The sequence below is a fragment of the Littorina saxatilis genome, linkage group LG3 (assembly GCF_037325665.1).
Source record: "Littorina saxatilis isolate snail1 linkage group LG3, US_GU_Lsax_2.0, whole genome shotgun sequence".
In the NCBI taxonomy this organism is placed as follows: domain Eukaryota; kingdom Metazoa; phylum Mollusca; class Gastropoda; order Littorinimorpha; family Littorinidae; genus Littorina; species Littorina saxatilis.
In genome coordinates this window covers 55,115,192-55,128,348 of record NC_090247.1, presented here as the reverse complement: position 1 = coordinate 55,128,348, position 13,157 = coordinate 55,115,192, and the positions used below count along the sequence as shown (strand labels likewise).

The 13,157-nt window shown below is 41.7% G+C and overlaps 1 protein-coding gene across 1 annotated transcript in view; it reads right to left on the bottom strand.

Annotated features, from left to right (window-relative positions):
* The window catches only part of LOC138961239 (multiple epidermal growth factor-like domains protein 10), a 33,168-nt gene extending 22,970 nt beyond the window's left edge, over positions 1–10,198 (bottom strand). The window contains exons 1-9 of the mRNA XM_070332840.1: positions 10,195–10,198; positions 9,032–9,247; positions 5,286–5,480; positions 4,075–4,170; positions 3,486–3,620; positions 2,451–2,573; positions 1,907–2,044; positions 806–962; positions 287–351 (exon numbers count right to left, since the gene is read on the bottom strand). Coding sequence (XP_070188941.1) covers positions 287–351; positions 806–962; positions 1,907–2,044; positions 2,451–2,573; positions 3,486–3,620; positions 4,075–4,170; positions 5,286–5,480; positions 9,032–9,247; positions 10,195–10,198 — 1,129 coding nt within the window. The remainder of the gene's footprint in view (positions 1–286; positions 352–805; positions 963–1,906; positions 2,045–2,450; positions 2,574–3,485; positions 3,621–4,074; positions 4,171–5,285; positions 5,481–9,031; positions 9,248–10,194) is intronic.
* Positions 10,199–13,157: the final 2,959 nt, after the last annotated feature.

The window sequence follows — 13,157 nt, the reverse complement described above, 5'->3', positions numbered from 1 at the left end:
GTTCAATTAAAACGACCCCTGACACACACATTTTGACCCGTGCACAAGACGTTGTATCGATAAACGAAGCACAAATAAGAAACAATAATAAAAGCAAAGAAAATAGCAACAAGATATGCAAACATCTAACAAAGCCGAGCAAGCAGAATGACAAGTCTAATGAAAAACAAAGAGGTACTGAGTCGGAAACAAGATCGCGATTCTTTCCTTCGCTGCACGACGCAAATCTTCTGTGACCTTTGACCAAACGTAGCTTCCACATTCGATCACTCAGCTTAATATTTACAACAGAAAGCCGAGGGGGTGGAATACCGAGATGAGCCTACAGGATAGAACTGTGCATCCTCAAACCTGACATATTCATCCCAACATTTAGTGAACTCAAAAACACAGAAAGTTGCTTTCACACACCAGCTCATTCCGATAATCCTCGCTCCACGGCTATCATTGATTGCCAGTGGTTATCAAACCGGGACTCGTGTGGTTATCAGCACGGAACCCGTGTTTCAAAGCATGGCTCCCTGGGTTGATTGTGCACTTATTTTCTCACTACCCAAATGATGACAAAAACGATGTTTGGTGGTTTGTTGAATTCGGCCTTGGTCAATAAATATGAAACAAAAGACGATATGCTCCCCCTCGGACCGACAAAAAAGCTGGTCTGTCAACAACCCATCAAACATCTTATAGTATCCAGCAACACATTTCTTTTATGTTCAGGAATCTACCAGGTTCAAAATAAAGCTTTTTTGTTTTAATTTACAGATGGTCTCCATTGGATGGAAGCCTTTTTTACGAAATTAACGATGTTTGAATGTGTTTACCTTTTAAACACAGTGTTCCCGTAATCCCCTCTGCACAACCATTCGGGCATTCGCCGTTGCCAGGACGACAGGTGGTGTTCTCTCGGCAGTTTCCGCACGTTTGGTTGCATTCGTACCCATAGTTACCATCAGGGCATTCTGAGAAAAATTACAAAAAAGTATGAAATACGAGAGACATACAAAAGATGCTTTAAAGGTTCTCGTCTATATATTTTTGACAGAAATTGACATTTGACCGTTTAAATGTTGAGTCTATTCTATAAAACTTTTATAAAAGCACCCCCATTCGATTAGGAAGAAGAAAGAAAGCGAATGTAGCCGTTTAAAAGTTCATTGTAGTATTTTAGCGTTGCAGAATATCCTTATTAGAAAGACCGTGGCCAGAGATCCGGTGAGCCAGTTACTGGGCCTGGGGCTCGGGGACGTTTTTGATTGGTCGATATGTTTAGGCAAGGCACATTATCAAACACATGACAGACATAAACATTGGAAGTGAAATGTATCACTTCCCAAAATTAAAAACTTTTTTTTCATTTTTTTTTCGATAACGTTTTTTCCCCATGGTTCATCTATCATCTGACATAACATTTTTCGAAATCTAACCGTGGGATTATGGAGAGAGAAAAAAAGCAAAAATGAGGACGAGGACCTTTAAGTCCTGGCCCCCAAAACAGATCAGTAAACTATTATATTGTTATCATATCAACACATTAGATTTTGATTGAGTGTTCTGTTGAAATCACCGCAACACGGTGGCCTAGTGGTAAGGCGTCCGCCCAGTGAGCGGGAGGTCGTGGGTTCGAACCCCGGCCGGGTCATACCTAAGACTTTAAAATTGGCAATCTAGTGGCTGCTCCGCCTGGCGTCTGGCATTATTGGTTTAGTGCTAGGACTGGTTGGTCCGGTGTCAGAATAATGTGACTGGGTGAGACATGAAGCCTGTGCTGCGACCTCTGTCTTGTGTGTGGCGCACGTTAAATGTCAAAGCAGCACCGCCCTGATATAACCCTTCGTGGTGGACTGGGCGTTAAGCAAACAAACAAACAAACAAACAAACAAATCTGTTGAAATCAACAACTCACGATCTTTACAAGCCGCTCCCAGCCAGCCAGCCTGGCAGCCTCCGATACAGTCCCCTGTCACGGCGTTACATGCTTGTCCCCCTTGACAAAAGCCACACTTATTGGTGCAGTTTTCTCCGTATGAATTACCAACGCAGTCTGTTAGGGAAAGAGACATGGCAATTGCTAGTGATCTTCACACATCAGAACTCACATTGTTCATTGTTTAACGTTCTAACTATAGAACTGCTTCTGGACATGCATCGCTTCGTCAAGTCCAGCTTACACAAACAAAAAAACACATTGCAAACATTGAAGCCTTTAGAAAGATATTAAGCCATCTGAATCTGTCGCACGCTCGTATGTATGTGTATGTATGTGTATGTATGTGCGAGCATGTATGTGTGCGTGTGTGGGGGGGGGGCTGTCTGTGTGTCTGTGCGTTCGTGTGTCTGTCTCCGTCTTTGTGGCTCTGTGTAACTCTGTGTCTGTGGGTCTTGTTTCCAACCTTACAGTATAGCAGCCAATACAAGAGAAAAACAAATTAAGGTCAGACCTGTCTTACAGAGGGGTGGCTGCTTGCCGTCCACACAGGAACAGTGGCCGGTGGTTTTGTGGCAGACTGCGGAGTTCTTGCAGTTCCCGCACTGCTCTGCGCAGTTCGCTCCGTAGTATCCGTTCTTACACACTGAGCATGTGAAGACATAATGCAGACAATGAATGAGATGAAATGAAGACACGGTCTGAGAACAAAGAATCAAATCAGAAAATAACCAAAATCGAGCTTGTTGTTGTTGTTGTTGTTTTTCATGTTGTTGTTGTTGTTGTTGTTTTATTGCAGATAAGGATTATGACTAGATACAAACTCAAATGTCTCTATCTGCTTGACTGTCTGTTTGTCTCTCTGCCTCGCTCTCTGTCTACATCTCTCTGTTTATCCTCCTCCTTCTCTCTCTTAAACTATAAATTGATAGGGTTTCCACAACGATTGTACAACCACCCTCTGCTGCTGTTGCTCTGAAAAACGACACATTATTTACAAGTTTCGAAACAAATCTTAACCCAGTCTTCTTCTTCCTCTATGTTCTCAAGTTGTAATACCTATACTATTACGGCGTTTAGGGGTTTTAAGCTACCATCCCTCTCTATTTTAGGCGCTAGGCAGTCATTCTCCGTTTTCAGGGGGAATTTAATGTTAAACTCTTTTTAAGCTAGCGCATGACTCAGTGCGCATGAGCTGAGTAGATGCTTTTGTAACTGCAATATCAAGAAAAATAGACGATGTTCGTAAATAACTCTGTCGGGTTGTATTGGCTGTCAAAGTGTGACCACGCTTGCTGTTTTTGAGTCACACTTTCCCACGTGACATAATTAGGCCAATCCCTAGCGAGAGGTGTGTCTGAAACACGGGGACCAAAAGCATGTGGGGAAAGCTTGCCTCAGTAAAGGCAAGAGTATTCACTCTTTGGAGTTACAAAAGCATTATCATTATACTCAACTCATGCAACTCGTGTCAGTTCATGGGTGGTGAAAAAGTCTAAATTATGTTTGCATCACTGTCTGTGCATAATGACTGTAACCAAACGAAGGCGAACGTTACCTGTGCAGTAGGGTGCCTGAAAGTTGGTCTGACAACGTGTACATCGATCTCCATCCCGGGTGCACTCCAGGCAGCGCCTTGTTCTGCTGGAACAGTTCCTGGTGCACACGTCCCCATAGTAACCTGCCTTGCAGTCTGTGAGCATAACCACCATGTCAGGTCACAAGTTAATGCAATAACTACTTGTTCTACTACTCCATTATTTAAGTATAATCTGGGATGATTTGATTTACATTTGATTTGATTTACATTTGATTTGATTTAAATTTTGAGTTGAGTTGAGTTGAGTTGAGTTGAGTTGAGTTGATGAGTTGATGAGTTGAGTTGAGTTGAGTTGAGTTGAGTTGAGTTGAGTTGAGTTGAGTTGATTGATTGATTCATTTTTAACTGTGTTTTTGAAATTGTTCAATCAAACGAGCATCAATGAAAGTGCTCGAAGACAGCGACCTTTCTCCATGTGATAATTAAATATTGCTGGCAAACAGATTGAGTCAGAACCGCGGAACCAAATATCTACGATGCTTTTATATGACAATTGAGAAACTCTCCATGTGCAACGTTCAAATCTGAAAGTTTAGGTAATACTTACCGATACAGGTACCGTTTAAAAAACAGCCCTTTGTTGAACTGCATCCATCGTTGCAGAGATAGTCGCAGCCGAGTTCGTAATACCCAACCTGACACACTGAAACAATGAAGACACTTTTCATTTACATTGACAATTACAAACTGTCTAAAGAGTGGTGGGTGGGGGAGGGGGATGGAAAAAGTTAAAGATAATTGGAAGGGAGGTAGAGACTGTAACAGATAGAGACATAGAGACAGAACGAGACAGAGACAGAAAGAAATTCATACAGACAGACACAGACAGACAGACAGACAGACGGACAGACCGACAGACAGACCGTCAGACAGACAGACAGACAGACAGACAGACAGACAGACAGACAGACCAACCGACCGACAGAGAGACCGATAGACAGACAGACGGACAGACAGACAGACAGACAGACAGACAGACAAACACAGAAAGAACAAGAAATTCCTCCGATAGGAAAAACACCCCCGTTGGTCAAAGGGAAATAACCATTCTCACTGCCACCAACTGAGAAGGTTATTTCCCTTTGACCATTAATATGTCAGTCTTAATCTTAATCCAGCAATAACTCCCTAACCGTGTGTTTGACTGGTCCCAATTTTTGTAAGGACCGTCTCAGGAATGTATAGAACCTGTTCACCAAGTTTGGTGACGATCGGTCCGTTCATTCTTGAGATCTATATGCGAACACAAACACACAAACACACAAACACACAAACAAACAAACAAACACATCCAGTGAAACCTATACACACCCCTATACCGGGGGTGTAAAGATACCGTGGAAGAGACTGTGAAAGAGACTGTGAAAGAGACAGAAAATGACACAGACAAAAACACACTGACAGGTAGGCAGTCAGCCAGCTAGCCAGACAGCAAAAATGCCAGCTAGTCAGCCAGCCAGCTTGCCAGCCAGCCAGTCAGCCAGCCAGCCAGCCAGCTACCAAACCAGCCAGCCAGCATGCCAAACAGACAAATTGGGACAATGACAGAGGCAGAAGCGAAAGACATGGGGAAAGAGAGAAATACAAATGTACAGAACTATTAGACTACTTACTAATATTAGTATTTTGCCATGCGCGTAACATATGCCTTGCCTTTTGAAAAATCATTATTTATCTGCACCAATGGTATATTGAGCAAGAGCGGTTTAACTTCGTTGCCGTTACCTATCCGTGCTATCAACATATCACAACACTCACCCACAACTTGCAGTTCGCAGAGATTCAACGAATAGTCGTCGCCGCTTTTGTAACCTCTTTGCAGACGCACCATCCGTCCATAGATTGACGGAGCACACCTGATTTCCCGATAGTTCTTCTCCTCCTCACGTTTAGTGGCCGTCAAACATGTGGTGCCGTCCACGGCGATAGTGAAAGGATACAGACGAGAAATCTCTGGAAAATGTTTGTATACAGTGCAATCAAGCAGTAAAGAAGAGTGTGTCGTAAGCATACATGATTTTAATCAATCAATCAATCAATCAATATGAGGCTTATATCGCGCGTATTCCGTGGGTACAGTTCTAAGCGCAGGGATTTTTTTTTTTTAAATGCAATTTTATATCGCGCACATATTCAAGGCGCAGGGATTTATTTATGCCGTGTGAGATGGAATTCTTTTTACACAATACATCACGCATTCACATCGGCCAGCAGATCGCAGCCATTTCGGCGCATATCCTACTTTTCACGGCCTATTATTCCAAGTCACACGGGTATTTTGGTGGACATTTTTATCTATGCCTATACAATTTTGCCAGGAAAGACCCTTTTGTCAATCGTGGGATCTTTAACGTGCACACCCCAATGTAGTGTACACGAAGGGACCTCGGTTTTTCGTCTCATCCGAAAGACTAGCACTTGAACCCACCACCTAGGTTAGGAAAGGGGGGAGAAAATTGCTAACGCCTTGACCCAGGGTCGAACTCGCAACCTCTCGCTTCCGAGCGCAAGTGCGTTACCACTCGGCCACCCATGTAAATACTGATTAACTTTTTATGTATCATTGCATTGCCTTTTGTGTCGATTATTATTTGTTTTTGTAAGGCCAAAAAAAAAATTGTCTGTTTAGGGTAACATGACCAAAAAAAGTAGGGTCGGTAGGTAGGTAATTTTTTTTTTTTGTTTTTTTTTTTTGTGTGTGGTGTAAATGCTATGTTGGCTGAACATTCACTTCTTATATTTGATGAATACATGTTTCAAAACTAACGTATAAATAAAACAGAGAGAAAGGGAGAGAAAGAAACGCCAAATGTCTCTTTTTAGCATTTTTACCTCTTTTTTTTGAAATCAAAAAAAAGTTTTTGGGTCGGCGCCAAATCGATAGGGTCGGTCGGGTTACCCTAAACAGACAATTTTTTTTTTTTGCCTAATATAAATGCTGTTTATGTCATGTGTTCGTACATATCTTTTGTCAGATTGATTTCCTTCTGTGCTTATGTGTTGATTTTCAGAGAAGCTTTGACATTTAAATGCAGCATTTTTCCTTGCTCTTTTTTGTCCAAGTGCTATAAAAGCAGAAATACGTATAAGTTACAGCTCCGTCCATCCATGGTATCGCGTGACATTTTGTCGAGACTGGGTCAATGAATATGATGACGTCCCTCGAGACAAAATATAACGCTATGCCATGGATGAATCGGACCTGTAACGTATATATGGCATGACCAAAGTAAGGAGAATTTGTCATGGGATGTGGAAACAAAGCATGGGAAATTCACCATGGGCAGAATATTCAACGCAAGCCTATAAGTTGTAAAACTATATTTTGTTTCAGTCTTGGCAAGGCCAGTTTTGTCCAGTTCCGAAAAAGACATCATGCATTCATTCACCCTGTCCAGACGAAATACCAATTCAATGGATGAATCGGAGGTGTAACGTATATATCCCGTGACGCATCAAAGCTAAATATTGTTTTGAAATGTCTTCACAACGTACAGATAATCTATAACGACATAATCGTTATCACAAGACAGGAAAAACGCATAGGCCCTACTTTGTTTGTCGTCTGCTACAAATCTAGTCTTGTTGGTTGACGGAGTGAATAAAAGCTTCAATCGTACCGTCATCAACCGGACTAAATGCTCAATCCGCTGTCATTTCGCAACTGAACATTGTTTTTTTCTTTAACTTTTTGGTTAACATTAAAACGGCAACCCAAAAGAGTGTTTCAGCTGTTTCAAGACACGGGCTTAACTACTTCTGAGTTGCTTTTTCTGCTGTCTAAAATGACACCGGAAGCGAAACATATTGTCGCGCATACTGTCACAAAAAGACGTCATGACAAAGTTACACGCAAAACGAAAGAGACTTTGATGTCAATAGGGAGATTTAATAAACGAAACGTCGGGACGTTTCGTTTTGAAGTTGTGGTAAACGTCATCATTTCGGGGGTCTCTCGCTGGAAAGGTGAAGGTCAACTGAAACGGAACGTGGAACGTCAAAACGCAGTCACGTTTTCCACCCCCAAAAAACGAACAATATTTCGTCAACTTTTGTGAGTATTTTTGCACACTAACAGTTTTATTTGTTGGCCATTTTATGCATTGCTAGATTCATCAACCCTTTCACAGTCTTTCAGCGCTGAGAATGTGTTCATTGGAGGTAGACAACTGTTGTGAACTGAAATATTTTGAAGGGTGCTGATCCTGGTACATTTATCCAACTTCATGGTGAGAAAGCAAATGGCGAAGCAGAAGTAGGTCATCGCATCGAATTTTTATTCTGGCTTCGTATGTGATTTTGTATAAACAAAGTCTGTGTGATTTATTTGGACTGAAAATAATCAAAGTATGCCCGATTCTGGACCACCTCCTAGGGTTTTTTTTCCATTCTGATCGAGGACAGACGTGATAATTTCACTTGAAGATTTATCGCCCTTCCTTCATTCCGAAACGAAACGTGAATACATCTAAATCTTGTCTGCGGCCTATGCCGTCTCGTTTCACGTTCCGTTTCGCGGGGTGACTCATTCACCAAACGAAACGAGCTGCAAAACGAAACGTGCTGTCCTTTAAATCTCCCTAATACTTTTGTTCGGACTTTTCCGTCTGTTCCTAGCTTACAAGTCAGTGCAGACTTGACGTGAGTACCCAAAACGTCTTTGTTCTCTGTTCGCATTGCAGCTGCGAAATAATCAGTCTTGTGTCTCAGTCGTGTAGGTACAGAGTTTGCTTCTTGTGTTCGTGTTGATGACGGCTTCGTCAGACAAATCAGCGAATCTATCGTGTGGAAGACATTTCTGTACAAAACACCGAACCCAACAGGAGGCATTGATGCGTTTGCAATTTTCTGAAGAAATAAACTGCATGTGGTTAATTTCATCCGTTTAATGCTTGTCGAAACGAGCCAGGCTTCAGAATAAAAGATTCCACGCATTGCTTGGCAATCTGATCACAGATGAAGTCGCAGTTTGTAGGTTGAATCTATGAATCGGCACGACCAGAGTTAGATCTGCATCTCTGGTACGACTTTCCAGATTATCAACAGCGGGTTCATGGTCGGAATTAAGAGGTCAAATTTGCGTGGCTCCCAATCATTTCATAAAAGATTTCCTTTTTCTTGTTTCTGCGCCTGCGCAAGTTATTTGCCTAGGTCATGGCCGAACTTTAGGCCTACGGAGCAATATCGCAGGATATTTTCTCACTAGAATAACAGAGACAAAGAAGGGAAGTCATGCTGTATAATTTCATACAAACCAAAAGGATGTTGCAATGTTTCTCATAATAATATTGTATCACCTTGTCTTTACTTTTTTTTTCAGTAACATTGCACTTGACCATACGAATTGGTATCTACAAGCTCATTAAGCTACCAGCTCTCGGTCTGTGTTGTCACACATGTTAGAAGGGGTTTGGTAAGGAAATCGTTCGTAAAGCGCAGAATAATGCGTTTCTACCAGAAAGAAATCGTACTTTTCGATGCACAAAAAACTCGACAACACTTACGTCCATCTCGTGCCCAGACCTTGATAACGCCCACAGGGTATTTCTGGCCTAGGTCCACCTGCCACCATGGACTCCTGTCGTACTTTTGCGTGTTCGTGTGAATACAGTTTTTGCTGTTGTAGTGCCCTCCCGTGTTGCCGTTAGCAGCATTGCAGTTTGAGTCTTGTATGGGATGTTTTGAACTCTGTTCACAAGTCTTCCCTCTCGCTACATTCACTGTGAAAAAAGTCAAAGCAGTTTGAATATGTAAATGTGTAAATTATGACAACGAGTGCGCATGCTCAAATAATTGCACAATGGTTTAGCTCTCCAAAGCGCATGCTCAGAAAGTCACAGTATGGTTTCCCCGGTTTTTCTAAAGCTTTACACCGCCTCCTGTCTTTAAACAAAACTAGGACACAACAGGAACCAGTTTTCCTTTTGCCTTGTATGGAAATTAAAAATGACGCGTTCAACATATACAGAACATAAAAGAATGTACTAAACCGACATAGATCCGTCCAGGTTTATGTATGGGATAAGATCATTCGACCACTTGGACACTCGGCAAAGGTGTAAATTGATCATTTTGAAGCCAAGCAACAATTATTCACGGAAATATTCCGGGACTGTGCAAAAATGGGACATAGTGTGTGAAGTGGCAGCCGGTCGTCAGTTTATGACTTCTAGAATCAAACAATGAGTATTAAATTCAAGTAATTAAAATTCATAATAATCATTCCAAGAATAGTTTCGTCTTTTCCATTCCTTGCCCTCATCTCAATTCAGCCCCGATGCGTGAGATCGTTTTTCGACGGGAAAAATGCTCCCTGCTTTGTTCTTGTTATGTAATTAGAGAAAACTGCTGCAAAAGAAAGTAACAACTTTTATCATGCAGTGACCATGGCATCTACCCACATAGACAAAAATGTACATAAAAAGACCAAAACACACACACACACACACACACACACACACACACACACACACACACACACACACACACACACACACACACACACACACACACACACACACTAAGAAAGAAAGATGCAAAAAAGAAAGAAAGACAGACAAGAAGAAAAAAAAGAAAAAAGAAAGAAGGAAGGAAAAGAAAGAAAGTAAAACTGACAAGAAATATAAGTACAATCAAATTGTAGGCGGAAAAATAAATTCTCTCTTACCCATCCCTCCTTGGCCAAATGCATACGCTATTACGAAAATCAAAAGAAGCAGATTCATGAAACGTCTGGCATTATCCATTCTGACAGGTACTTTTGCAAACTTCTCATAGAAAGCACAGCTTAAGTCTGACTCATGATCACTTCCTCACTCGCTCCACTACCGAAGGAAACTAAGACTGCTAAACAGATATTCTACCACTTCAGTCAAAGTTTAGCACTGTTAAGAGGAAGTAAGTTGCAATTGCAGAATAATTTATGGTAATTCAAACAGACATTTCATTATGCACCAGTGGTATATGTGCAGTCTTTTTTGTATGAAAATTCAATCACAATCGAGCGAATGATATATACTCGTATTATAAAATGAGTTAACTTTCATTTGCTTGCACAAGTGCCAAACGCCATGAATTGGCTAAGTTAAATAATCATTCTTTTATATGAAATAGTAAACACGTAAGCTTTTGGCTAAATGACATAACATATTGCTGTCATATGTCAAGCAATAATTATAGCAATTGTGTGATTGGCAATCGAGAAAGCATATTCACTTGGACCGTCAAGGTTGAACGTGAAGATGAATGCTTTCAGGGTCGCGAAGTCGACCTCCCACAGCGATTGCCAATGATGGCAAAATCGACCTTACAATATGACCAATTGAAGTCTTATTCCAAGGTGGGAATCGCTCCACGTTTTATCATTTTACGTTAGTATAAAACACACACAAAATCTTTAGCGAAGAGTTAAACATAAAAACGATGTGACGACCCGAGCTGCATGGTATTCTTTAGCCTTTGCCGGATGCCGCTTTTGACTACACACGCCCGACGATGCGGGTTTGTCTGAACCCATACATTTGAAAGAGGGTTTTTACCGTTTATTTCTCTGACGACGATGCGGGTTTGTCTGAACCCATACATTTGAAAGAGGGTTTTTACCGTTTATTTCTCTAACGACGGGGTGGGTTCAGGGAAACCCACAGCGCTACTTCAGTGGGTGCATCGAGTTTCTCCCTTCACCGACTTCCTGCAGGGGAGGGAGAGGGGAGGGAGAGGGGGAGGGGGAGACTGAGAGAGACTGAGGGAGACTGAGAGAGACTGAGAGACTAAGAAAGAGAGAGAGAGAGACTAAGAAAGAGAGAGAGAGAGACTAAGAAAGAGAGAGAGAGAGACTAAGAAAGAGAGAGAGAGAGACTAAGAAAGAGAGAGAGAAAGAGAGAGAGAGACTAAGAAAGAGAGAGAGAGAGAGAGAGAGAGACTAAGAAAGAGAGAGAGACTAAGAAAGAGAGAGAGAGAGAGACTAAGAAAGAGAGAGAGAGAGAGACTAAGAAAGAGAGAGAGAGAGAGAGACTAAGAAAGAGAGAGAGAGAGAGACTAAGAAAGAGAGAGAGAGAGAGACTAAGAAAGAGAGAGAGAGACTAAGAAAGAGAGAGAGATACTAAGAAAGAGAGAGAGATCGAGAGACTAAGAAAGAGAGAGAGAGAGAGAGACTAAGAAAGAGAGAGAGAGAGGCTAAGAAAGAGAGAGAGACTAAGAAAGAGAGAGAGAGACTAAGAAAGAGAGAGAGAGAGAGACAAAGAAAGAGAGAGAGAGACACAGAGAGAGAGAGAGAGACTAAGAAAGAGAGACAGAGAGAGACTAAGAAAGAGAGAGAGAGAGAGACTAAGAAAGAGAGACAGAGAGAGAGAGACTAAGAAAGAGAGACAGAGAGAGAGACTAAGAGAGAGAGACAGAGAGAGAGACAGAGACAGAGAGAGAGAGAGAGACAGAGAGAGAGAGAGACAGAGAGAGAGACAGAGAGAGAGACAGACAGTCAGATAGACAGACAGTCAGATAGACGGATAGACAGATAGACGGATAGACAGACAGACAGACAGAGCAACTGACAACAGACATACAGACAGAGAGATACGGACAGACAGACAGAGAGACAGACAGTCTCTTGGAGACAAACAGGCAGACAGACACTGTTCCGCCGCTTTGGTAATAATTATTATGGGTGTAGCAGAACCCGCGCCGTCGGCAGAGGGATAGTTACAATCACTACTACTCTTTAAAAGTATGGGTTTGTGTGAACCCGCGCCATCGGTAGTGTTTATGTAAATTATCATAATCAATTAATTTTAATGTTTTGTCATGTACACACTAAAAATTTGCAGACAGAGAGCAAATTAGGTGTGTGAGAGATACTTAAAATTTCAAAACGATACCTTTAATGGTTCCAGAGTTACAATGATTTTAGTGTGTCTCTGGGTACAGGTGAACCCAGGAAGCACGGCAAAGGTTAGACTGTGTTTGCTTTGGGAAGGATCATGTAATGTCGCAAGCATCCATCACTTATGTATGACAAGTTGACACCCACACAAGTGCAAGTGATTTGCGACTCTCCTTTGAACACGTGTCGAAAGTTCTATTCACATGTTTGTCTAGTTTGTCCTGCTGAGGACTCTTTGAAAATAAAAAAAAACCCACTATTTTGCTTGATCGGCTTTCTTTCAAGAGAATGAAGTCTGTCTCAGCTGTTTGAAAACCGTATGTTCTCGAGTCGGCCGTGTGCCAGTGAAACTTTGCCAATGCAGTCTTGATACTTTGCCAGTTTTGATCCACGTATTTGACATAATTATCATATGTATGGGGCGATTTATATAGCGCTTGACGTTCTCTAAGCGCTTTACATATTAATTTCTGCCGTGTGAGATGGAATTTTTTACTCAATATATCACGCATTCACATCGGCCAGTAAATCTCAAGCCAATTAAGGCGAATATTTACTTTTCACGGCCTATTATTCCAAGTCACACGGGTATTTGGTGGACATTTGTATCTATGCCTATACAATTTTGCCAGGAAAGACCCTTTTGTCAATCGTGGGATCTTTAACGTGCACACCCCAATGTAGTGTACACGAAGGGACCTCGGTTTTTCGTCTCATCCGAAAGACTAGCACTTGAACCCACCACCTAGGTT